Raw genomic sequence first — 27,344 nt, 5'->3', positions numbered from 1 at the left:
GGTGAATGAGTATTTTGTGAAGCCAAGACTCTGGCTGTGTTTGGCTTCAAGCCATCAAGCAATTTTTTGCAGATGCTAGTGAATATGAATGTATTGACATTTAATACTTCAGGCATTGTTATGTAATATCCCCTTTTTGCTAATACTAAAGAGTCCAATTCAAAAATAAGAGCATCATGATGATGAAAGATTATGTTGATGTGAAAATAGATATAATTACATTTTACACTATGAGCTTCACATTCGTGTTTCTTAACTGTTCAAAATTCATAATAACTACTTAGGAGATACTTTGAGAAGAAAGTTACATGGAAAGAATTTCTCAGCACTGGTGCTTAGCATTAGCAAGGCTTGTCTAAGAGAAAGATCTCTGTAACTTTGTCTCTGTCTAGAGGTACTGCTTGGGGCTATCCATTATGCAATTAAAACTAATAGTCTTGTCCTAACAATTAGTTTTCACTTTCAAGATTAACATAATAACAAAAACTGTTTAAAATGCAAAGTCTTTTTAGAACAAAAGCTAAGACTAATTTAATGGATTCTCCAATCTGAAGAAGCTTTGTTTTACAACACACATTCATTTGGCTTTATTCATAATACAGAAGTGGAATAAACGTTATGAAGATGTGTTATAATCTACCAACTTAACACATATGCTTGCATTTAGGAACTCTGGTCTGCTCTATACCCCATCTTACCTGGGCAGTGTACTTCATGTATTTTCTGTGAGTGTGTGTGTGTAAACAGCTATACATGGGTGTGTACAAATGCACATGTGCCACACTACTATCTGTGAAACCATAGTCCTCTGACTAAAAATTTTGGTGATGTCAACTCAAAATCCATCAAGGAGGGTTAATATGTTACCTTGGTAATTTTTAGATGTCCAGGTGAATTAAAAGAGAGAACTTTAAGTATGGCAAATGCAAGAAGGAAATGTTGATTTAACCTTCTCTGTTTTGGCCATGAGTTTGAAATATTTATGTCTGTATGCTAATTTTTAATCAAGAACTGTTTTGCAGAACATATGCACTATAATGAAAAGTAACTTTAATAAATGCTGCATATATTTAATAGAAACTGCACATAGAGAGAGACACAGAGATCAGCGCACAGAGATTCTGTAGAAATTACTTTCCTCAGTGCCAGTTGGGAAACTGATTCCTCATTAAAAATTGGATAAAGCTTTAAAGATTTAACAGATCTGTTAAATCAACTGAAAATTTTAGAAACTGCAACAGTGGTTCCTAGTCAGGTCTGTGTTTAGAATATGAAATAGATATAAGTTTGGACACACAGGGTTTCTTGAATGTTCAGATGGAATATACAGCTAGAGTTGTTGTGGTGCCTCTTCTGTGATAACCTGAAAACAGGAGGAGAGGTAAGGTTAAAAAAAACATCTTACCTTCTCATGGATTAAGATATGGCCAGGGCACACCATACAGATGTGGAACATAGGAAATACTGTCTACCCCACAGTTCAGATGTAGCAGCAATGAATGAGAGACAATATTTGAGAAGGCATTTCAGTCAAGAATGTTTCCATTGCTTTTTCAGGCTTTACTGAAGCATCACCTAATCACCTTAACAGAAAAAGAAACCCCAAAACCCCCTCAAAACCAAACCCAACAAAACAAACAAACAAAAACCCAAGTCCAACAAACACAAACCCAAAATACCTCCAAACCCTAAAGCCCCCAAACCACCTCAAAACAATGTCATCGTAGTGTGAAGTCATCTTGTAACTATTCATTAAATTCTCTATCACTCTATTGGAACATTATCAAAGGAAAATCTATGATTCTGACAATAAGTAAAAAGTATTTCTCTGAAGGAAGTGAAATCTAAGGATGAAGTATTGAAGTATGCAAGGATACTTGCATACTTGGTGCTTACATACTGGATTTATCTAAACATAGCTCTTCCTTTTGCTAAAATTTTTTTTAATGAGTTTTACATAGTTCTTGCTACTGTAATCATTATTTAAAAGCATACATGCAATAGAAGTACTGCTTCTGTTCTCTTAGCTGTGTTCGCTCTGCCTTCCTGTCCTGAAATACAGGACTGAATGTTATAAAGTTTATTCATGCTTCTGAGTAAGTGAAAAGTGGTTTGTGTTCTCTAAGACAAAAGAGTCAACATCGAGGCTAGCTATACACAAATAAGCACTGAGGAAAACACCTTTGCCAGGAGTCAGTTCTAAATCAAAAACAAGTTTACATATTAAAAGGGAAAGGATAGAAACTCTGGGCTACTCTGTTAGAGTCATCAGTGTCTTTTTGGCAACTAGCATGTTTTCCCTTTCCAAGACCTTTGCCAGAACCTAGAAAGATCTTTCTTCTGGTATTTGCAGAAAGATATAAAACTGATGAGTGCAAAGAGATCCAGCATACTAGAATATATACAACAGGGAATTTCCATGTGATTGAACTGAAGTGCTGTCAGGTTACAGCTAGCAGCTATCAAAACTAAACTGAATTACTAATATTAACTTTAAATAATTCATTCCTGTGTCAAGAGAGTTACCAGAGTCCTGAAATTATTATATTATTATATTACATAAAAATAGCACAATATGAAAAATCTGTGTACTCTGATTGCTTCTCCATTTAACCCCATACATTTTTTATCTTTAAAATTTCACGCCAAAGAAGTGGGGGTTTTTTTGGTAGCATTCACTGCACTTTAAATGGATTTTGGGGCTTGGCAGCTGGTCAGCCACTCACAAGTGTCATGAAAGTACAGGAAACTCCTGGAAAGCATTCCAAAGATAAACCTGGAATTCCGTAGAACAAAAGTGATAGTATTACCATGATTTTTCCTGGATCTGTCTCATGAAAAAGTGACGATTACGAACAAAGTTAGTATCAGATGTGCTGTCAAAGTAGGGCTGTGGAGAACAAGAACATCAGTATTTTGTCTTTTATTGCCCAAATTTACCAAACGTAAATTCTGGCAGTTTCGTGTCCAGGTAAAATATATTGTCTTGGGTTAAAGCAGATAAAAATTCAACATTAACATATCAAACTAGATGAGATTGGTTTCAGCTGAAATTTATTTTGTGCTAAACTGTTTAGAAGAAAAGCCTGAATAAAAAAAAGTTCTGAAGTGATATGTACAGTTTAGGACATTAGAAAGATTTATTAATGTGGCTGAGAAATTAAATACTCCTAATTTGTATGTTTAGTTATGTTCAGTATTAATGGAGTAGTAGGGTAAGGATATATATATAGTGCTGGTAAGGAGATTCAAAAAATGCTTGTAATGACTGTGGCAAAATAGTGATGTGTGTGAAATGAAATAGTTAACTTCAATACATAAAACTCATACATTTTCTAAGCTGAAATGCAGATCCTTAATTTCTCTATGGCAGTATAATTACAGAGAAAACCCATTTTAAGTTCAAATATATTAGAAATTTGCTTCAAGATGATGGCAAGTGCTAATCTGATCTAAGAAAGAAAAAAGTAGTAGCAAGAAAAGCTGGTATCAGTGAAATATCATGCAGCCATGTTGTCATATGTTAACTTCTGCTCATGCTGTCCTCATCAATGCAACTAATTCACCTTGGACTTGCATTTGGATGGCTATTTTTTGAAGCTGGGAGCATGACCAGTTGTGGATTACCTTCTTTCACATTGCATCAAGAGTAAATTTTGTCCACTTAACAAGCTAGTTTAAATTTCCAGCCATTTGCACTCTTCTCCAGTTGATGTACTTGGTATGTAATTCCCAGTATTATTTATACTCTGGTCAAATTTGGCCCAAAGACTTCCATGCAAGTCAAGTCATTTGAGATATGGTGGATTTGAAATATGTAAAATACTACAGATGGCACTTGACTAGATTTGACTCTCTAGCCAAATATATATGTGTATTTGGATCTATAATCAAAACTGATGACTGCGGTCTTGGATAAATAGTTTGTGATCTGTAATATCTTAATTTTATTTAAAGTTTTTCATTCCATTCAGATGATTTTCACAATTTTTAACACATTAGTATAGCTTTGGTTCATTACTGACAATGCTGGTTTCATATATTTGCAGTGACATAATTTCATTCCAATTTAGTAACATCATGCCCCATAGACTCACACTGACATCATTTTGAAAACTTTGAAAGAATGCTTTGTAGTATTTAAAGGAAATTAAGCCTAAGTGTAAACATTATTGAAATTATGCCATCCTTGTTCTCCTCTCATTACCCCAGTGTAAATTAGAAGGCATTTTAATGAAACCCATGGAGTTAAATAAATTTATTTCAGGCCTGTACATTTAAAAGAATAACCTCCAGTCTTAATTCAAGCAAGATCTAATAAAACAATCTGTCTCCAGATACTTTCTAAATGTAATTTTCTTGGTTATGCATGTAGCTTTGTTGATTTAAAAACCAGGGGATGGAGGTAGGAGACAGTTTCCAGATTTCTGTCTCGTACTGTGTGACTGTTTTCATCATTTTGGTGTTGCCCTTAACTGTTCATATATAAGCCTGGAAAACATCTTGAGACTTTTTTGTTCTTTGTCTACTAGATTTTATCTAAAAAGTGCAGGGACTAAGGTTTCCAGCATAACTAAGAATCATAAAACAGAAGGAATCCGAAGCACTTTGTAGGCAGCCAACCAGAATCGTGGATTATCTGTGCTTTGCATAGGTTTTCTGAAGTACCTTACAGAGTCCTGACAGTCCTTGTGAATATAATCGGTATTGGTTGAAGGAATATTATCTGAATATTGCCAGCTCACTAATATTTTTATTAAAAGCCCTTTATCTCTGTTAGAGATGCTAGTAACCAAAATATTCTTCTCCGAAATAATTTCCCCATGAAGGGTATAGCTGCTCCTCTCCCAGTAATAGGTCAATGGAAGCAGTGATACTGCAGGGTAGAACTGGCAGTGTATTCACTTCTTGGGACCTTGGGTTTTTTGGAAAATGTTTATTTCCTTATTGTGTTCTTTAACGTCAATTTACATGAAACTAAAGACTGCTTGCATTTTTAATGTACCCTATATGTAAAGGCAAATCTAGCTAGAATTTGGCAACAGGGAGAACACTGTGTTGTTAAAAGATGTAAGGGTGAAATTTTTTCTTGTGAATTGACATTAGAGTGAGGCCAAAGGACGACGACAGCAGAGACTTGCTAGCACTCAGGACTATGATGAGGAGATAATGTGAAAAAGAGTGAAATAAAGTAGACAAGTGATGCATTTTTCAAATTACTGCTGTACAAGTAAAAAAAGCCATATAGTATCATATATTGGCTTTGGTTGGAAGGGACCTTAAAGATAATCTAGTTCCAACTCCCCCACCATGGGCAAGGAAAACCTGGAATTAATAAAAAAATAGCTGTTAGAATGAGTGTATAATGTACTAATATTCAGTATAATTACTGTAATGTTAAGTATCAACTGTTAGTGTCTGTTCACCAGATATACAACAAAGAGCAGATACAGATGTATGCATATTATTACCTTTAATCTTAAATGTTGGTCAGCTCATGTTTTTTACCTCACCATGCTCCACCTGCAGGCTTATGAACATACACAGTTATGAATCCAGGAGGGCATTTTTCAAAAGAAGAAAAGGGCATCTAGTTGAATGAAGCTGTAGAAGTGGAATTGCATAAATATGAGTGGGGGAAAAAAAGTCTTTTTCTTTTCTTAACTCTTCTGCCCATGATTTGTTCTTCTGTCCATGTACCTTTCCTTCTTTATATACATTCTATAGCCCAGGATAATGCAGGAGCAGCATTGGTCTGGAGTCCAGAGTTCCTTACTGCCTGTGATAATTAGTGAGGGTGTAGGTGCAACTTATCAAGGGAAGGAGGTGGAGTCTGGAGTAGTGGAAACCTAGGAACTCAGAACAGAGCCTTAATGGGAGGAGATGGGATTACACCTACTGCTGCACTACACCATGAGGAGAAGCAATTGAAGGCCAAGCCTTCACACCATGGTCCAAAACTTTTTGGAAGAGAGTCAGACTAGAAAATCTCTTTGAGTATATTGGGAATTAATTTACATTTCTGTAGAACTAGACTGTGCAACTTAGGTATTTGGGCAAATCAACCAAATTACTTTCAGGATGTGAGTTAACAGCTACTACTGCTCCACAACAAATGTTCACATGCAGTCTTTCACTTTAATGTAAATGTTAAGCAATAGTTCCTAATGGACAACACTAAAATCATACTGCATCTCTTTGAGGAATATTCTGGCCTTAGAATACCAGACAGCTAGGAGATTTGAACAAGAACAGTTCCCTGTTTTCTCCTTGCCATTTTGGGGTACCGGATTGCCATGGGGCACTTGAAAAAAGGTTTGCGGTCCGCTCTGTTTCACCGCTTATTCCTTTGTGCTTCTTTTCTTTAGCAGGTTTTAATTTTCTCTCACCTGTAATGCAAAAAAGCAGACTTCCATGAAGCTTGTGGGTTGTGGAAAGTACAGGAAATAAACATCCTGTAGAGGAAAGATGGAGGAAAAGTAGGTGGATTAAATTACTGAAGTATAAACCATCCTTAAAAACAATAAATGTATCTGAATTTTATCTATTAATTGCTGATGCTATTAGAAGAGATTCTTGGAAGCAGTATCCTCAATATAGCCACATTTTAATGAGCCTTTTTGTAGAGGATAGTATAAAATGTAGTTTCCTTCTAAAGGACCATATTGTTAAATATATTTGCGATGACTGGACAATAGCACATAATTTTGAATTAGTCAGAATAAAGGCTGGATTAATTTATTTACATCTCTATTCTAGGATCACTAAGCAACCAAGGACAAATGGCTTTATATCTGGCTAGTATATTGTATTGCTTTAAAAAGCTTTTTAAATGAACATTTGTTCTTTGGCACAGGGATAAACAGATTGTAAGCATATTATAGCTTCTCTTGGGTAATTTCTGGATTTTAGTACATGATCTCCCAGGCCAGTGTAGTCCTATGGCTGAAACTTCCCCAGTTTTACATGTCTCACTTTAATTAAATTTGTTCGTTTGCCTTGTTGGTGGTGTTCTTTTGTGTTTGTTTCTTTATTTTTATATATTTATTTTAATAAGCTGCAGTCACGGTAAGGTAGGGGCTAGTGCACATTGAAATTGTGCACTATAGGTTATTCATCTTCAGGTACGTGTAGACAGCTCAATAATTACGAGCACAGACCAATTTCATCTGCAAACATTCAGTGAGGAGTTATGTTATGTATGTGTTAATCTTAAAAACTGCTCTTAATTTCAACCATACCTACCCTCTGACTGGTTTTAGCTCAGTTATTGGGAACTGTCCTTTTTAATGTTGATGTTTTATCCACATATACTCAATAGCCATCAAGTGTGTACACGGATGAAATGGAAGAATAAGTCTTGTTATGCCAAGCCTAGAGACTTGAAATATAGAATTACAGTATATTTACTTGCTGAAGGATGTGAAAAATATGTCTTTAGAGTTTATAATTAAACCTACATCTCTCATAAATTTGGGAAGTGAAATAGTATTATAGTCATTACATATTATTTTCTCTTATGGGTTGGATCTGATGCCTCAGCACTTGCCACTCCTCAAAGTAATGCCATGAAGAAGTAAAAAGCCTGAGTAATAAAGGCATTACTGAATTTTTCATCCAAAAATATATGTAGGCAGTTTCTGCATCTGCATCTGAAAGTGTGAAGACAATTCTGAGCATGTCCAGAAAAATGCAAATCTTTCTGGTATTCTTTTGTTGGGACCCTCACTTTAAAACTACTGAATTTTCTTTTGCTTACTTGAAAGCGTAAAACCAAATGAGGCAGCTGCTAATCTTGAATAAATTAATAGAAGGCAGAAAACCATTAAAGTCAAGGTATTGGTTACACTGACCAGTGCTGAAGACCTCTACAGTGTCATATATTTTTTAGTTCTTCCTAAAGATAAATCTGCAAACATAAAATGCAAGGCATTCAGTTCCTTGTTAAAGTATCTGGAAATTTTTAATTTTTATTAGTTTTCATTGCACAAGGAAATGAAAAAATCCTACCTATCATTTCTGAGATCTTCACTTGTCTAGAATATACTTTTTTATTCCTGTTTCTCATGCCTTTAATTGATTGTAGTGTTTGCCTGCCTCCTTGTGATTTTCCTTATAACTGCAATCCTGATGTATTTCATAGCTTTGGCCTTGTGGGGGTTTTTTGACTTTTTTGTTGGTTGATTGATTTAGTTTGGGATTGGGTTTTTTTATTGTTGTTTGGTTAGGTTTTTTAAGAGGTCATACTAAGTTATTGAATTGAATTGTGATGACTCTAGACATGCCATTTATTTATTTATTTAGGATTTCACATGTTAAATTGAAATGCTAATGGTCAACTTGAGCATGTTACCATACGTATCTCAACTAAACTTAATTTTGAATGTTGGATTAATCAAAATACCTTATACATCATTTTAAAATTTATGGGTCATGATTTTTACCACTAAGGGACTGGCAGCATCCTTATTTCAACAAGAGGCAAAAGATGGTGATTTGGGGAAAATGGGCAACAGTCACTTTTGTGACAAATATTACAAAGATCACAACAACAGGGAAGTTATTGTTGGGTTTGCTGTACTGGTATCCCAGAGAATGGGGACACACAACAAAAGAAACAATTAAGCATTTTAACTCCAGCTTCTGCATTAATCTTGCATACACTTGAAAGCAGCTGTTTGTAGCAATTTGGAAGGTTTAAAAAAAAAAAAAAGTCCAGACAGGGAAACACATAGATTGCTGCAGTTGGATGTATGTGGTAACCGAAATCACTCTGTGCTGGACTTAAAACATCTGTCACTTACCACATGCACATCACTTCCAGAGGCAGGCAGTGAGCAGAATGCTGTAGATGAAGATGTGCAGTTTTTTATTTAGTTGCAGGAGGTACTTTCTTTTTTTTGGCTGTTTTGAGGTAGGAAATTAGAAGAGACAGAATGAGTCTTGATAAAATAGCTAGAAAACAGATGGCAGTTCAGGATTCATAAGAACATTTTCATGTACTTCTGCAATCCTATAACACAAGCATGTTCACGTGCAACCCAACGCACATTTGCATGAGGAAACCGTAGATTCGCTGCATTCAGTGGCAAAATCCAAACAGATGATCACTCTGCGCATAAATACACTCTGTAAGTGACTCAATATCCTTAAAGGAATGTAACTTAGGAGAATCTTGATAGTTTGCGTAAAATTAATTCCTATTTGTATTTAGCGGGGTTTCTGTTTATATACAGAAGTCCTATTTATATTTTTTATTAAATTCTGCTTCTAACTTATTCTGAATAGTACCTCAGTGCTCTAATACACAATTTTAGAGGTATTTCTTGAGGGGTAAAAACTTAGTTGACATTAGAAAGTGAGAGAGAATTGTCTCTTTAGCTATTTGGATTTTTTTAAAAGAAACTTTTCAGGGCCTCAAATGCTAATAGAAAGATTAATCATTACAATTAAGAAAATTAGCTGTTTGTTTGGCGTTTTATTCAAAGGTAAGAATAAAGTCTTTTTCTTCTTTTTAAGAAATCTCTCATAAATTTATTTTAGCAGCCTCATGTTAATGTTTTTGAACTTTTTTTCTTAAAGACAGTCTCCCCCTACCCCCATTATTTGTTTAGTATATATGATTTTCCATAACTCCATCCAGAGATACCATTTGCTAGTTGATGCTTTCTCTTTCACTTACTCTCATAAACTCTGTCTGATTTCTTTTTATGTATTTAATCTGTTTGCCATATCATCTCTTCTGGTGAGTGTTGCATAAAATATTTCTTATGAGTCAGTGTTGCAGCTAAGAGCAACTAGATTTCTGCTCAATATCTCACATTTCAGTTGATAAGGACTAGGTCTTCCTTGTGGCTGGCCCATACTGTGTCTGGAGGGGAAGAAACAAGCGTCACCTTAATTGCCCTCAGACATCAATCAGGTGCACCAGATGTCACCCAAAGTACTTGGAAATGCACAGTCCCTTTACCTACAAATACCATTCTGAACATGAATCCCATGTCTAATTAATTTTCCTTGCCATTATTAATCTTTGCCCAAGACACAAACACCTTCACTTGTCAGAAATTCACTTGTTCTTAATGAACAGGAATTGTGTTTACTTCTGCATCCGTGTTATTTCTTGCACACTAAGTGCTTCCCTATGCAGGATGCTGTTTTCAAACAGTAACCAAGATTAACCTAGTGTTAATTAGACATGAAACATGTGCTATTTCCAAATTCTATAAAATTGTATCAGAAACTAAATTTAAGGTTTGAGGGAAAATTTAATCAAGAATAAGAATTTCAAATGTCCAAACCATCGTGTTATTTTTATCAGTACAAAAATGATTTCATCTTTCAATCTTGATTTCAGTTAGTTAGGCAGGAATACTTGGAATAATTATTTCAGTGAGTCTGCTATTGTCTGAAAACAGAAATAAGCAGTTTCATTAAGTGCAATATTTCTGCTATAGTCAATCCCAATGCCTTCCCCTCTGTAGAAATGTTTAACACAACTGGTTTTGCCTTAACTCCAGAGGTCAACAGCTATCTGTGCCATACAGGATTTACCTGGCTGTGGTTTCATCCCCTAAAACCAATTCCTGGCTGCTTCAGTTATATAAATGGCTGAACTCCTGTGCATGTAGTGGTTTATGCCATTATACCAAGCATATTGACTTCATCTCTTGCCATGCACAAATAGACAGAGGATGTTGCATTTTTGAATGTGAAAAGGGAAAAAAATTCCATTTCCTCACTTGATTATTTCTTTTGCAGAAGGCAAGATGTTACTTCATGGCTTCTAAGTATCTTTAGTGATATGTAGAATGACTGCGGAAATGCTCACCCTCAAACTGGGACTTTTACGCTAAACAAGTACTTGTTCTTCAATGTCTCAGCCTTAATGAGATCTTTCCATTCACTTCACTTGCAAGCGGATCTTTCTTTGTTGCTATCCCATTCCTATAACATTCTCAGTTTCCCTGACACTGCTTTCCATATGTGTCTTTGTACATATCTCAGGTCCTGAGGTCAGGTATTATGTGCAATTTTCTTTATCATTGAAACTATGGAACAATCTCTACTACCTCTTCAGCAGACTGTGTATCAAAGAAAAACCACTGCTGTGCTGGATGCCATAATTTATGGGACATTGTTAACAGTCCCACTTCCAGTTTGTCCTTTCAGGCTTTCAAGTTAACTACTGTGAGTTGCCCTGAGATTCCCCTCTCCATCCTTCATTATTCCATGGGCTGCATTAGTTCAGGATTTCAGTGGGCTGCTAGATTCTTGCTTACTCTTAGATGCCTGCTGAAAATAAATTTTCTTTCCCTGTGTCTTGGTTTGAGACAATTTAAAGGAGAACATTCTGGAACCAAGTTGTCTTCCTTTAAAGGGTTCAAACAATCCCTTTCCACTAATAAGGAATGAATACAAGTAGATGAAAGTGAAAAAAACCCACAAAAATTTATTAACAAACAGAATGCCAACAGGCAGGAGAAAAAAAAGTAAACAACTGCTAGATACCAAACTGCTAGACCTCACAACCCCACAGAAACTAAGAGCGGCCCGAAACGCCACTCCCAAAATGGCACCCACCAGAGGCGGCCGTGTGGCTGAAGGACACGGGAGATATGACGTCACACCCTTCCCTTCTAAAATGGCGCTCTCCAGGCGACCGCATGGCCCCAGGAACAGAGACGGGATGGCGACAGCCCCTACTGGGAAGGCAGAAGCTACAGAGCAGTTCTAGAGGCAGATGAAAACTTGCCGGTTCGTGTGGGGTCCGCGCCGCTACCACCGCTACCTCGTGCCGCTCGCGGGTTCTGGCGCTGCTTGTGCCCTGCTCTGCACCGTGGTGGTGGGGTGGCGGCGGGAGGACCCATCCATCGGGGGACGCGGGGTATCCCGACCCCAGCACCTCCCTTGCTTTTTTTTCTGCTGCTAGAGTTTGCAAAGTTCACTTCGAAACAGTTTGTAATTGTGAAATGCACTTTCTGCGATTGGCTACAGTTGCAAACCCAAAGCTGCCACAAAAGAGAGAGAGCTCTGCTCCCATCTTCTCTCCTGGTGCAGGGTGGCCTGCAGGGACCTGCAGGCGCCTGTGGAGCTCCACCCAAGGCAGTTCAAACCCACTAACTGCAGTCACTCTGAGCCAAAGGGGAAAACAAAAAGGGCCCAAAAAGGGAAGGAAAAAAGAACCCTTGCCTGAGCAAAGACCAAACAGCCCGCGAGCTAACACCACGTGGCGAAAAGCAGCAAACCACCCCAGCAGGGAGATTTTAAAAACACCCGCGATAGCAACCCCCATACACAAGGGTTCTGGATGCAGGGTCTGAAAGAGATGGTAACAATTTTTTGGCAGAGATAGATATGGAATACAATAACGGTATGAATCACCCCAGGACACCTTGGCTCTCAAGTACTGTTGTCTCTAACATTCCACTGGGTACTTCTAGGCTGCCTGTTTATTATCGTTTTACTCATCCCCACATCCTATTTTCTACTTGCTAATTCTGTCACCACCCTGCTGTTGCTGTACTTCTCACAACCCACAACTGACTGAGCTTCAGTGATACCCCTGTATGTTGTTAGATTAGATTTATCAGAGTACTGTTTTCAGCAATTGCTGTTGCCCCTTTTGGGAGTCTGTGGTGCTGTCCTAGTATGATATTCTGCTGATATATCAAATGGAAGATTTTTCTGGTACATCATTCCTGATACCACTGCAAACATGCCATTTGCCTGCTCTCTGCTATAAATGGAGGCTCATGATACTCTTACCTGTCTTTGATCATATAGAACTTTAATCATTTAGCATCCTATTCATTTTTAGACACCCTGTGTCTTCATGATCAAATGTGTGTTTCCTAGCTTCTTCCAGACCTTTATAAACCAAGATATAAGTAAAAAGCCATCTCAGCTTTTCCACATCTGTACCTCTTCTAGGGGAGCTCACTAGGAACAATTTACAAACATTTTGCCCTTGGTATTGTGTTTCTAACCTGATTACATGCTAGTTTCCTGAGCTGTGACTAAATCTAAGTCAATTTTTGTTTTCATTTCATATTGCTGTGAGGCTTGATGGAGATTTGCTTTGTGCACAAACTGTAAGAGTGGAGCAGGATTTTGCTCTGTGTAAAGGAAAGGCTCAGGGTTGAGATTAACTGCAAGCACTGTTCCCAGATTTTTTAAGGGTTTTACAAGATTCACTTGCCTTCCTGCTACAAGTAATTTCAATCATGTATTAATTATATGTTACTTAAGCAGTGTTTTAATGTAATATATGTCATACCAACAAGGTATGTTAATATCTGAAGTATTTGGTTTTGAGCTACAGCAGTCTTGATTTCAGTGGAATCACTAATCACTTACTTTTGTGTCTGTCTTCATCACAGATGTTTTCTATTCCCAGTTGCATTACCAGCGCTGCACCGAAAACATGACATCTTATAGTAGCATTCCATAAGCACTGTAAAAAAAAGATTTTTGATAGGTAACGTAGTTTAACAACTTGGGTAATTATTACAGAAATAAATTGGAAAGTCATGAGGTAGAAATCTCAAAGGACGTCCAAAGGCACTTAAAAATGGAATATAAAAGGCTTGAAAAGAAAGTGAATCCCAAGAGACATAGGCAGTCTCATTTTAACTCAGCTGTACTTACCCTTGTTTGCCTACATTTTTCACAGAAAGGAGTGCTTTTGAAAATGGAAGCAGTTGCCAAATGGACAGTTGTATCAGTTTAGAAAAAGGAGAAATCAACACACAAGCAAAATGACAATCAATTAAGTAAAGATGAGTTGGGTGGAAGAAATTCACTTCGTATTCTAAATGACAAGAGCTATGTGTTTTAGTGAAGTAGAACAGCTGATGTCGTTATGCATCTTTTTACAGAAATATCTGTGAGATGAAAAGGAGAACAAGAAGGCTGCTTTGAAAGGAGTGTATTTAATTAACAAAGGATATAGTGGTTAGAGTTTTAAATCCTTCATTCTAGGGGCCTTTTCATAAAAGAAAAAAAAAAATTACTTATTTTAGCAAAAGGATCTGGTTCAGATTTCTGAAAAACATGACCCAAAATATCAGTATTCTAATTATCATAATAGTTTTTGCCTAGGAGGAGTACATGACATTTAGTACTCAGTACAGTTTTGCAGAAAACCTCACTTACTTTTAACTTCCAAAGGATAAGGGTGTATGTTTAAAACCACCAGCTTTACCGTGGCTGACCTCCTCAATGTTCTGCCTGCAGAGAGCTGTCTATAGTCTTCTCTGATGAGTTTTGTTTGTGAAGTGACAGCCAAATTTTGAAAATAAGAAAAGTGAATAATTACACCTGCCATTTTCTGTTTCATATTTTTAATGTTTAAATAGCCCTTTGGGTATTTACATATCTGAATGATTATTTAGATGCCTTTTGTATTTGTATACACAAAGTCTGCTTGTTCCTTTGATCTGAAACAGAGGTTGTTTCAATAAATCAAGTGGATACCTGTTGATGTGTTTAATACAGCCCAAGATGTAACATTAAAATAAAATTCTTTATAATTCAGAAAGTATGTTAATTCTAAAACCAAACTGCAGCATAGCTAGAAATATTGTGACAAGCAATTAACATACGCTCTTGACATCTTTTTTTTCAGGCTGAGCTTTTTTATGATGTTTTTTCCAACTGAGATTCATTTACTGTGATTTACTACATATAATTCCCTAAAAATGAGAGGAAGATGTTAATCCAGAGAGCAGTCTATTTTCTGTATCATTATCATGATGTCTGAAGAGAGAGGAAGTGCAGGATACTTTATTGGGGTTTTAGAATGACAACACAAAGTCGGAGCTGGTCCCTAAACAAATCCATATGTAATGGCTGAAGTTGCATCATCTGGAACTTGTAAAACTAGTAGACATAATCCAAAACATTTTTGTATAATCCTTTATATAAGAGGGGAGCTAGGCAAAATGTGACTTAATGAGGGATGACAAGGGAAAAAGAGGAGTGCATATTTCCTGGTTTTCAGGTGGAGAAAGACTTATTTTTACTTATTTATTTTTAGGATAATTTAGGTTGGAAGGGACAAATAAATTTTTATCTGCCAAAATATACATAATTAGACTGCAAATAGCTTACTTCAGTGTGGATGAATAAAATACCTGGAATTGGCTACATAATTTGCACTTTTTCAGATTTGTAGAGGTGAGGTTTAATTTGAATCCCTTGGATGTGCACTCAGGCACATAAGTGAGTTCTTAAAAGTCTAAAATAAGCTTTATTGTTTTATTAGACTAAAACATTTCTCTAAGAAGGCACAAATTCAATGACAATGTGGTATGTACAATGTTGGTTATAAAGTAAACCAATAAAATATATGAATGTGCTGCTTTATGATACCTCACTGGTATTTATTTGACTGTTCTGTATGGAGAAACAAAAGAGAGAAATGAGTAAAATCACCAGCTGAACTCAAGAGCAGACGAGGGAGAAGTTACACTGGCACTTGGAGAAAAATTTTATTTGAATTTAGGCAGAAAATTCTGGTATCTCCAAATAAATTACTTCTGTTGTACCTCACTGGATTGTTTTAATTACAATATTAAACTATTTTATTAGAATGTAGTATGAGCAAGACTTAATTGTTAAAATAAATGGAACTTCATTTTTTAAAATTTTTTTTTATAATTTTCCAGAGATAGAGGAAATTGTTTTGGTGGTTTGCTCTTCACTATTCCTTTTGTATAGACCCCTATCCCATAAAGAAAAGCCAGTTTTGAGACATATAAAATGGTGACTTTACTACAATACTTTCAAAAAAATAATCTAAAAGTATTCATGTTCCCTGACATATTTCTACTAAACACATGAAGAACAGAATGACTCCATGCTATAGGACTAGGAAAACATGTAGCATTTATTTACATAAAATATGAAAATCGTTTAAAATACCAGCTCATTTTCTTACAGGTTTTTTTAAAATTTACTTTTAAATTGCAAATAAAAACCACTCTACTATTTCTTTTCCTTTCCTTTTTTTGTAAAGTAAACTACCATCATGTGGTTTTGACTTTCAATTAAAGTAAGCAGTTTTTTACAGCAGAAAAAGTGTGATTTCTTTGTGAATGGTTGCCTCTCAAGAGTGTCTGTGTTTTTTCCTGCCTATATAATTTCAGATGCTGCACAACAAACATGTGATGGTTCGTGTTGGAGGAGGCTGGGAGACTTTTGCAGGTTACTTACTTAAGCATGACCCATGCCGAATGCTGCAGATGTCCCGAGTAGATGGGAAAACTTCTCCAATCCAGAGCAAGTCTCCAAACCTCAGGGACATGAATCCAGACAATTACCTGGTTGTTTCTGCCCATTACAAAACCAAGAAGGAGATTAAGTGAAATAAGCCTCTCATGTGAGTGGGACTTTATGTATGTAGGTCCAAATTATTTTCCCAAGTGTAGTGAATTTAGTTAATGCTTTAAAAGGACTTTGGAAAAATTAACACAGACTGGAAATGACACCCCATTTTGAAGATCTTTGAATTGTAGAACTATTTATTTCTAGTACTGTATCTTTTATAGCAAATTACCCTTGATAGGCTGATTACTACAATCAGATAATAAATAGACATATATTTTTAGCCAAATTATTACTCTTTAATATGTGAATGTATACTTAGAGCTACATAAAGGAGCAGATCCTGTTAATGGAAGAAAATACACAATAAAATATATTTGTATGAAAACCTTATTACTTCGAATCCCTGACTGTTAGGCTAGTTGAAATATATATATGCAGGTGGAAAATGGGTATTTGGGGAGATTATTTGGTAATGTGTCTTGAAGTTAAATAAAAATTGAGTGTTTCTATGTTTTGCAATCTTTTCTTAATTAGTAGAATATAATGGCTTATTGCATGCCAAACAACTTCTCAAAGCCATTACTTAAAAGAAAAAAAGCCCAAGAACCCCCTTCACACCATTTTACTATTTAAAGCTGAAGACAATGCTGAGTGTTCGATCTATGTGTAGATCCTTTGTGTTTTTCATGAAGTTGCCCAATATAGAAGCATGGGGAAGTGGACAGATTGCCCCTTCCTCTGTCAGACAGTAGAGTTGGTTGGTTGTACCAGTGAGGTGATGTTCTGCAGCCCATTAGGGAAGCAGTAACAGGCGTACAGCCCTCAGACCCAAGGAGGAGCTTCAGAAGATGCAAGTCCCTCTGGAGTCACAAAACACCGCACTGTTCTTGGATATGAGCTTTTCCTTCCCCTTCTTTTTAATTTTGTTGCTCATGCTAAATGTGAAATATTCATTACCCTGTAAGCAGAGTGACTCACATTCTCATAAATCATTCACACACCTCTAATATAGCTAAAGGCGTATGTGGGCTTAGTTCATGATTTTGGCTACTTCTCTATGTTTATATTTGGTAATTTATGTGCCTTGTAACATCCTAGAAAAATCATTTTATAGGATTGTTTCACTGACTGTATAAATTTACAAATGAAATAATTTTTTTTAAAATACACATTTTGAAACTCGTATTATTTGTAATCTCTCATCTCCACTTTGCTGCTACCAACTGGATGCCTACAATACACAATACTGCTTGCTGTCCTAATAATGAGCCGCACAAAGTAAGGGCAAACGTAACACAGAAATACCCAAATTTTATTGAAAATTACTTTTTCTTTGCAGGAAAAAAAAAAATAAAAAGCATCCTTGGAATAGTTTTTTTCAGTACTGACTAATACTTTTCTCTATTTTCTGATGTTTAATTTTTGAAAATGGTCTTATGATCTGCTCCTGTGGTCTTTAACAGCAAAATGTCTATGGGCTAGAAAGGATCAAGACCATCTTTCATGTTCCATGCCTTATTAAAATCAGCACCTTGTATCTCACTTCTGTGGACAAAGCCTACCTCATCTAAAAATACCTGCTAAATACAAACAGTTCACAATTGCTTGGTGCAGAAGACAAAGTAGCAGGGCATAATTCCAAAGTTGCAGCCTTTTATTCTTATTTTGAAACACTTGCTAGGAGGATTAAACACATATTCAAGCAATAAATCCTTTGAAAAGCCATAGGAACACTCAGTTGTCATAGAAGCAATATATGTCCTCCATAAGGAAGCAGAAAACAGACCACAAGCAACATTTTATTGAAAATGTAGCATAGCTGAAAAATAATCATTATCTTAATATAAGCACTGAGAGATCTGTTTTCAAATGAAAAGAGAAAGGAAAAAAATCACTCATGAAAATGTGAGATGTTTATTTAGAAATAAGGGCTAGTTTTTTAAACATAATTACTTGGATTTCATAACATCACTGAGGTTGAAAAGACTTCCAAGATCTTCATTTTCAACCTTTATCTCCATCATCCAAGACTTAAGTTTGTGTTTATGTTGCTTTTTTAAATATTTGACGGTGTTTACATATTAATAAATCAGAGCAGATAATTATAGAAGAGGTATTCTTCATTTTATTTTAATATTAAACTTTAACAGTCCTAGTAAATCCAAATCAAAATTCTAAATTAAACTTGGACCCTTTTATGTGCTTGGACTATACCTATCAAAATAATCATTTTTTGATTCAGGGTACTCAAATGTCTTTAAAAAAATCACATTAGAACACTTCCTGACTTAAAACTTCAACTTTGCCAGTTCCAGAATGGGAGGCCTAGAAAGGATTTTATTTTAAAGTACTGCCAGTACCACCTGATGTAAAAAACATGCAGGTGGGACTTACTGCTTTTGACTGCATTGGTGTGGGTGTGAATAAAAGAGGAAGAAATGAAAGCAAACAAAAAAATGCAGGAAGCTGATTAGCCTGGAAGAAGGGGTTGGAGGTAAGTGTTGCTGATCTGATAAATAGTATCTTCATAGTAGTGTATTAGGTCCTGTAGCAATATAGGAGTTGGAAAATTTGTTAGGAACCTATGGCTCAATTTATAAAGCTAAAGTTGAGCAGCAGAATCTTGCTCAAAGGCATACAGCCCTTGTGGCAGTGATGGGGGCACAACAGAGGTCATTTTCCGTGATGTAGTGATTTTAACTATTTTGCTGTGTAAGTTGGCTGAATGTGAATGTTGAGGAGGCTGAAGTCCTAAAAAGTTTAAGTGATAGGAGCTGCAACAAAGCCTTTTCTCAGTCCTCGTAGACCAAACCCCATGGGAGCTGTCTGAATAAACTGTGCTTAATCTCAAAATGGATAAATTATGTAAAATTATTTATAAAAACCATTATTATTGTATAACATCAAATGTGACTCACCACACTGGAAGCCATTCAGAATTAGTTTGGAAATGTAACTGTAACATCTGTTATTGCTCATTATAGGAAGTGCATTCTGTCACCTTGCTATTAATACATTACCTGGAGATCTTTTTCCAAGCAGGATTATTTACATCACTGATTGAGGATAGGGTTTGTTCGTATCGCTGTTATAGGGATAATTGCTCCTTCCTTTGCAGTACCACCTTTTTTTCCAACAGGAATTTAGAGAAGGAAAATCTATGGCAGCTAGTTCAAGGACTGTTGGTGGGCATGAGTGAAATGAGAAGGCAATATATGTGTGGGAAGGTACAGCAAGTTCCTTGTAACTGAAGACTCAACCCTGAATTCATTACACATGTTCACTTTTGATCTTGAAGAGGAGCTATTAGCCACATCACAGTGTTATGGAAGCATCTCCTAGAGAAGCTGACAAGGGTTTGGTTCTTTTTGGGTTTACGCTTTTCACTGCCTCATTGGCTGCTGCCCTGCAGTACCTGACAGGGATGGAGGTACAGTGATGCTTCTTTGCTATGTCTCCCACTTTCTTAGCCTGTGGCATGTTGTGTAAAGGTGGAACAGACAGGTGGGATCACACAGATGTTTATGGGGCTGGACAGGCTTTCCCAGACTGGAAAAACTGCTGGCACTGCTTGTGCCTGATGAGCTCTGTCTCAAGAATTTAGTGTTGTCACTGTGCCAAATCCACATGCTGAAGTCATCTGTGTTCCTCATCACACGGCCCACTGTGATGCTGTCCATCCTTGTGGAGACACAGCTTCTGTGTCTTCCCAAATTTCAGGACATTTGCTACAAACACACTCTCTCTAGCATAATCTGTGTATTTTAACCATATGCAGTGGCAAATGGATTCACTTGGTTACTGCAACAAAGATGATGCTATCACACTCATGGAAAGTCAGCTTTTCAGTCCAGTTTACCAGCACTGGGCTTCAGTCTGTCAGTTTTTGAGGTGATCTGCAAGACTATACAAGATGAAGAAAAAAGACAGAGTTGTACTGATGTAAACAAAGTATCAACTGTCTACATAATCTACATGAACAGGTTTATTTTAACAGCCTCTGAGGTGAAGTAAACGTCTATGATTGGGGGAAATAAGGACAAAACTGTTGTGTCTCACATTAACTTAGTGATGCACTAAGCAGTTAAGACAGACAGGGAAGACATCTCTAAGAAGAGAGCAACTCTACATGGCTGTCAGCCTTACTGTTTAATGGTACATGTCAGGTAGCTATCAGTTGTACACTACTAATCTGCAGTAGTTCCTGCTTTCACTCTCAACTGAAACGCAGCTTAAAGCAACAAGAAGTGTTTTTATTTACCCAAATAATTCCCAGTCTGTTGAGCCTGGCTGTTTGGACAACTGGATGTGTATGGGATAGGAACTTCTTTTAAAACAGCTTTGTAGGTGATTCGCAATCTAGAACAACATGCTCCCACATCCTCTGATGTGGCTTCTTAGCTGTAGGAATAAATCCAACATTCAAAACAAGGTCTCTTAAGAAGCACAGACAGCTCTGGCTTTTACACAAAGGATGGAGAGAAAGATGAGCAGGAACTGTGATTGGTTTCGCTAGGTTCTTTCAGTGGCTTTAAATGAAAGTGTCCATGGCACTAATGCAAGCAGAGGCTTGGATGACAAGAGACATAGTTATTTGTTCCCCTTGCAGTTTTGGGGGAACAGTATGAAACAGAATGAAAAAAAAAAAGTTTTAAGTTTGAAATATCACAAGTGACCAACTAAGTGTAAGTGCTGCTTAAGTGTCTTTGTAGGACACCTACTGTGAGGTTAGATTGAAATTCTCATTTCAAATTAATGTTTGAGATACTTTTTTATAACTCAATGCCTTTTCACTAGACTTAAAAAAAAATTTTTATGACCAGTTAATACACTGAAGAGAGCCATTACCAGCAATCAAATTAAACTGAAGGCATTCTTCAGCCAAGGACAGAGCTGTTTTCAGCCCGAACACCATTATGTTAATATCAAAATTTCTCCCTTCTCAACTCAATTCTGAAGGCTAAGCCAGGAAACTGTGTCAGGACTGCGCTCCCAGGACAACATTAGGCAGTACTGAGAGGTGAAAGACAAAATACATAGTTCAAGGGGGGGAAAAAAGCCTCTATAGTCTTGAGGCCAGGTCTATAGTCTATAGGTCAGAAATGGGGCAAGTGCAGTACTGAACGCATGCAGAATGCTCTCTGGGAAAAAGAAGATGTTTCTGCACTGTAAGTAGTCCACCTAAATAGATAACACAGAAATTTTTGGAAATAACCTGTCAAAGAGATGGCATGGTAACTATTCTCCTGTTTGTTTTTCAAAATCCTGAGAAGGGCAGCATTGCCCTCTTGTGGTAATAAATGAGAACAACTAATAACAGGATTTTTAATTTCATGTTTAACTTTCAGTAGTCATTATAAATACGTACAGACTCAAAAGAAATCCACATGAGAAAATGAGAACAATTACTACACACATACTAGAACAGCATTCTTGATCTAAGTATACAGGATTTTAAAAGGTCTCTATTTTTTTTTTAACTATTCACAAAATTATTTCGTTTGTAAGGACCCACCATGAATCTACTTTTCTTTTTTTGAAAAAGGCACTAAATTCCTAAGCAGTTCAAGAGTCATTAGGAAACAGAAAAGAAATGCTGTCATCCACATATTAAAACATATATATATACACACATACACACAACTTTCTTAGAGAACTTAGGACTTAGAGAAAAGTTTAATTGTAGAGCTTGAAATAAGCATCAAAATCAACATGTGGGCACCTGAGCTTGCTCAGGCCAGTCATCATACACAGATAGACAGACATCAACTGACCAAACAGTATGCACATACTGACTTGACTACATGTAAGGAGGCCACTTCCAGCTGACAGGAACTCTTGACAGGGAAGCAATAAAACATGCATGGAAAATAAACAAAATTGGCAAAACCATAGTGTTCAGAATTAGTTCTATAGTTTCTTAGTCAGTATTTCCACATCTGTTGTCCCACAATGGCAAAGTACTGCTGAGTCTTCAGATATAAACAGCAAAAGCCACATGATGAGTAAGCGCCACTTGGCTGCAGAAACTGGCAAGTTATTGGCAGTAAACATCAATCATCTTCTCTTCAGAAGTCATGTGTTACCCAACCTGCCACTAAAGAAACAAACAACAAAACACACCACAGGTTCGTATGAAGATAAGGAAAAGAAAGGAAAAATTCTCAACTAAACGAACACCATTAGGCTGTCTAACTACAATAAATTCTCCATTCACCTTTCAATTCTCAATTCACCTTTTATCCCAGCAAGTGATGGACATGCAGTGTACCAGTGGCAACTTAACAAACTCCTGCCGCCTGAGTCATACATGGCAATGAGGGCAAAAGATAACGGCTTATGAAGCTTGAGTTTCAATGATCAGATACATCTATTGTTTTGGAGAGATTGTAATTCTTCATTAAATCTCTGCCTGGCCTTCTGAGGTAAAGTTTACATTAGAATAGCAGTAGTAGTAAACTTGATCCGTATTTATGCCAACACCATATGTTTCTTTTGTAATGAGAGACACATACATAAACCCAAAACCATCACCCTACTAAGTTCAAATGTTTTCTGTAAGCTCTGAAGGAAGGGAGACAATCTCAACTGGCACTGAAAAGGGACACTGAGTACAGGATAACACAGTGATGAGGTCCCCAGTGCTGAGAGACCTGTAAAACTGACGCATCATAGATGTAGAAACTGGGAAGGGGGGGGGGGGGGAAGCTCTCTGCCATCCCTGCTGTCTTTCTGTCCTAGTGATGAAGTCTCATTAAGAACACTGCATTAGATAATGACACATGCTTCCATTTCTATTCCATTTCCCTTCCTCCTGGATTTTCCTCAAGTTACTTAATCTTCTACATGACAAAACAGGATTTTCACAGTGAATATACGGACAGTTTAATCATGTTGTTTCTTTTTAAACTTACTCTCAGTCCTCCTTCTCCACCAGGACGTGAAGCTGCAATTCTCTTTTCTATTTCTTCCTGTTTCTTTTTCTTTTGCTCCACAGCATAAGCATTCTTAATACCTCGAGAGGAAGCCTGAGAGAAAACACATTTGGGTAAGACCAAGTCAGTTATTTTGCTGTAGAGAAACCAAACTGCATGTCTTGGCAACACCATTTTATGAACTGTGGTTTGCATGAAAAGACTGAAGCACTTAGTAATGCTACTATTATATCAAGATAGCCCTTTCAGGATATTTCCTCATTCTGTGAGCTCTTGGTCCCACAGATAAGTGAGGGTGTTTTTGTTTCACTTTTTGTTTTTTTTTTGTTATTACATCCAGGTGAAGATATTTAATCCTCAGAGGCAGAACCAGAACCTCCCTTCCCAAAAGTCCACAAATTTTTAGTCTGTGGTTTTTTCAGTGTCAGGGCCTACTCTTAACCCTCACAAACAGGGGAGGAGAAGGGTTGTATTAGTAGTGGTAGCCCAGGCTGTGAAGAAATTCAACTTTTAAACTGTGACCTGTGAGAAATAACCTGCATGATAGTCTACCTTTCAAAATGTCACAGGATGTGTGGGTAGCAGGAGTACCAAATGAAAAACCTGTTGTGAACTGCCTGCTTCACATCCTTGTGGGAACTGTTTAATGACAATCTAGACTAGATGGCAGGAGTATCAGAATTATATACAATTAACACCATGAAAAAGAAATAGAAAAAAAAAAAACTTTTTAAAAAGTGATTCTTAGCTAAGTTTAGGATTACAATACCATAGCAGAAGTTATACAAAAGATGCTAAAATCTACCAAGGCAAAACAGCAATGTTCTCACCTGAATTTTAAGGTCCTGACAATAAGCTCAGTTCTCAGTGGGGTACTAAGACAAATCTTATCACCAAATACCAACCTACTTAGACCATACGATCTCTGCCTTTTAGGAAACTGGCCTTCCAAATGAGTCAGGTACCCAAACTGTCTGTAGCACCCCAAAAGGAAGAACAGCTCACACGACGTCAGGATGGATAATGAGCAGCTAAGAAGCATGTGCAGGAAAACACTAAGCAGAGAAGGAAGGACATCTGATCTACTCTGTCGTCCCCTCACATGTGCAAAACTAAAAATGGCTGCTTGCAAGACATGTCCATTACCCAACATTCAGAGGCTAAAATGACCTCTAAGATAGTCCTGAAAAATTCTGGTAGATGTTTTAGCCCTTTGTCTTCCATGAAAAAGAAAAGTAACAGAGCGTGATACTTCCATTTTTCTTTGGCAGCATAATGGATCCCACAAAACTTCAAGGACATCCACAACCCTAGTTGCTTCATTTCTCCTTCCTCTCAGGAAAGCTTTTTAGCTAGATATTTCCTACAATTATGCTTAAAAACCCCTTTGTGACTGAAACCCATTTGTGATTGAAAATAACGTGGATTGCTTTTAGTACATAGAATGATACAAAATCAAGAGTTTTAAGGAGTCTAAAGCATCACTCAGCACTCAGCTGCTGCTCCAGTTATTTACCAAACTTCCTTCAAACTGGGTCAACATGGTCCCCATGCATAATGGTCAATTCCTAATTCAGTATGTAATGTCACTAACATTCACACAAATAACAATCCCTTCTCTGCACAGTTCAGCTGTGATCTTTAAGACATACCATTCAAAATCTACAATAAGTAAAGAGTATATGCTATAAGTCTTTTTAGAGGTATGTAAGGAAAAAAACCAGGCTGGCTATTCTGCTAGAACATTTGTATCCTACCTCTTCTAACTTTAGATATCAAAGCAGTTAAAGCTTGACAACATTAAAAAGACAGAAGACTAAGTTAATACTACATCTTTGCTGGAATCTGAGCTGATAAACATGCTCAAACTGTTGCCTTGTTGATAAACAGAAGTTGCAAGTGCATACAACCTGCATTTTTAAGAAAAGTACAAGTGCAGTACCACTTGAAATTGCCACTGCAACAATTGTTTGACCACTTTGGTTTGAATACTACTCAGTCTCTTGTTTTCAAGTCTTAGAACAAGGAAAAGATCATGTTGAACTTGCTCTTCCAGTTCTTAGGTTTTTTATAAACTACTGTAAAGTATCTCCCATCCAAACAAGCTCAGTTACCTTGCAATGGTCTTAGAGCACCTACCTAGCTATGAAATTCTTAATATACATAAAAAAGGTATAAATGTAAGACGTTAGTAATACTAGGAAAGTACTTAATGACGATTCCCACAATCCAAACATGACACCCAGTGTTACCAGAGAAGCCACAGCCATTCTCCCCATAAACCAGTTATCTAAAAATAATTTCAGTAAATGGCATTTTATCAGACATTACCTCCATCTGCCTCTTTTCAGCAGCTTCTGCTAGTTGTCTTCTTTTTATTTCCTAGATATAATGTTAAAGACAGTGAAATTCTATTTCAATATAGTCTTTGCATTCTTTTTAAACTCTTAATTTTGAAGTACAACTCAAATCTGTAATGTGAACTCCTACAAAATGTCAACTTCAGGTCAATTAGCATCATCTTCCCCTGCATTGGCAGCCTGTGAGAACGAAGTGTTTTTAGTGACTAATGTGCCAGAAGAGCAGCTGCTGACATATATACAGTTAAACCCCACCGAAAAAGTGCTATTTAGCTGTTCCATGCCTTCACTCAATCCAGACTGGGGTGAAATGGCACGCAGTGCATGAAACATCCCTTTGGAGTTTGGAAAGGGGAATGCTTGCTCTCCCAGGTGAAGCAGGCTCCTTTCCTTCTCCCCCATGAAATCCACAGATGAGGCATACAAAGCACAGAGATGGGCTCTTACCTAGGAAAAATGTCATCCAGTGGAGGGTAGTTAGAAGCAAGCATCTCTATGCACTGGAGAAAAAAGGCCAGCTTTTCCTATTTCTTGTAAAAATGGGGGTCATATTGACTACAAATATGCACTAACATGTCTCTCGCGAAACCCTCCCTCTCCATACAACCACATAAGTGCCCACGCGTGATCCGTGCGGCAGAGCAGCAGGAGGTTCTGGAGCGCCAGGCCCCAAGCTGCGGGGTGCCCTGGGTAGCCTCGGCCCAACAGTTCCACCGCACCCCGGGCCGGGGCTTCCTTTTCCCAGCACAGCCACTGTCTCCTGAGGCACTGGAACAACCCCGCGGTCTGGCCTCCATGTTAAAGAGGGAAAGTCACCACCCCCCTCCCCACACCCTCATCCCCGCGACGCTGGGCGTCACTGATAAACAACGGGGAGAAGGAGGGGGGAAGGCGGAGGGAAGGAAGTGGGACAGAAGTGGGACCGCCCCTGGGCCGGGAGCCGCCGCCACCGCCACGGTCCCACACTTACCGGGTCGGGCGTCTCCACCACGTCCTTGACGGCGCCCCCCATGCAGGGCAAGCACTGCCCCATGGCGGGCCCGACCGCCTGCAAGCCCCGTGGAGGAAGCGGGAGCGACCCCGCCCACGGCCCCGGCGGGGCGCCGCGCCAGCAATGCCCGCCCCGGCCTGGGGCCGTCGGGGGCGGGCGGGGCCGGGGCGGAGGCCGGAACGGGGTCGCGCGATTGCCGCCGGTAGTGAATTAAGTGGAAGGCGTTCTGTGACGGCAAAGGGAGAACAGTGTGATTGGTTTCCCAGCCGATGCCGGGTTCAGGGCCCGCTGGCGGCGTGCTCCGCCGGCGGCCAACATTTCTGATCCCGTGCCCCGCCCGGCGGTGCCGGAGCGCGGCCGGTGAGGCCGGCGCACATTTAGCTCGGCTCAGGTGGTTGAAGGTGTCTCTTTCTGGCTCTTTTGCTATTTATTCAATTTTTTTCTTAAAAGAAAGAAATCTTCCAGTTATTTATAGTAGATTTCAGCATTACCCTATTCAACAACAGTTCCTGAATTTGAGTGTTGGTGCATACATCAATCCCCAAGGATTATGTGAGGAGTATAAAATGTATTCTTCACAAACGATCATGCAACTCAGCTTCTTGTCTTCCTTGGTAATTTTGAACAAGGTATATCCTTTTTGCACCCGTGTTCTTGTCCCAGCATTTATTTCATGAGCTTGAGATATCATACATTATTGTAAACCACAAATTTTAAGTTTTTTTG

General features: G+C 37.8%; 2 protein-coding genes across 13 annotated transcripts in view; one reads left to right on the top strand and one right to left on the bottom strand.

The window, feature by feature from the left end:
- GAS2 (growth arrest specific 2) overlaps positions 1-16,841 on the top strand; it is an 81,549-nt gene extending 64,708 nt beyond the window's left edge. For all 7 annotated transcript variants that reach the window (XM_048306016.1, XM_048306014.1, XM_048306020.1 and 4 more), the window contains one exon: positions 16,152-16,841. In XM_048306016.1, the coding sequence (XP_048161973.1) occupies positions 16,152-16,370 (219 nt within the window). In that variant the 3' untranslated portion in view covers positions 16,371-16,841. The remainder of the gene's footprint in view (positions 1-16,151) is intronic.
- Positions 1,034-26,957, bottom strand: LOC125327082 (small VCP interacting protein). Of its 6 annotated transcripts, none has more exons than XM_048306022.1 (8): positions 26,598-26,957; positions 25,599-25,649; positions 23,247-23,360; positions 13,360-13,456; positions 8,805-8,904; positions 5,472-6,455; positions 2,811-2,890; positions 1,034-1,363 (listed from the first exon to the last, which is right to left on the bottom strand). In XM_048306022.1, exons 1-5 carry the CDS (start codon positions 26,658-26,660, stop codon positions 8,870-8,872), a joined length of 360 nt encoding a protein of 119 aa, XP_048161979.1. In that variant the 5' UTR covers positions 26,661-26,957; the 3' UTR covers positions 1,034-1,363; positions 2,811-2,890; positions 5,472-6,455; positions 8,805-8,869. The 6 variants fall into 6 exon arrangements, with proteins under 6 accessions (XP_048161979.1, XP_048161980.1, XP_048161981.1 ...); XM_048306023.1 differs by having other exon boundaries at positions 2,811-5,604; positions 6,390-6,455; XM_048306024.1 differs by having other exon boundaries at positions 6,390-6,455.
- Between the last annotated feature and the right edge of the window lie 387 nt (positions 26,958-27,344).

Source organism: Corvus hawaiiensis, chromosome 6 (genome assembly GCF_020740725.1).
Source record: "Corvus hawaiiensis isolate bCorHaw1 chromosome 6, bCorHaw1.pri.cur, whole genome shotgun sequence".
NCBI lineage: Eukaryota > Metazoa > Chordata > Aves > Passeriformes > Corvidae > Corvus > Corvus hawaiiensis.
This window is presented reverse-complemented; position numbering and strand designations above follow the sequence as displayed.

Coding starts and splice junctions, on each gene's coding strand:
- LOC125327082 (XM_048306021.1), bottom strand. CDS start 26,660: ATGGGGCAGTGCTTGCCCTGCATGGGGGGCGCCGTCAAGGACGTGGTG. Junction 25,650..26,597: donor TGGTGGAGACGCCCGACCCG/GTAAGTGTGGGA, acceptor CATTATATCTAG/GAAATAAAAAGAAGACAACT. Junction 8,905..13,359: donor TGATGAAGACAGACACAAAA/GTAAGTGATTAG, acceptor ACCTCAAAACAG/CCAAAAAAAAGAAAGTACCT.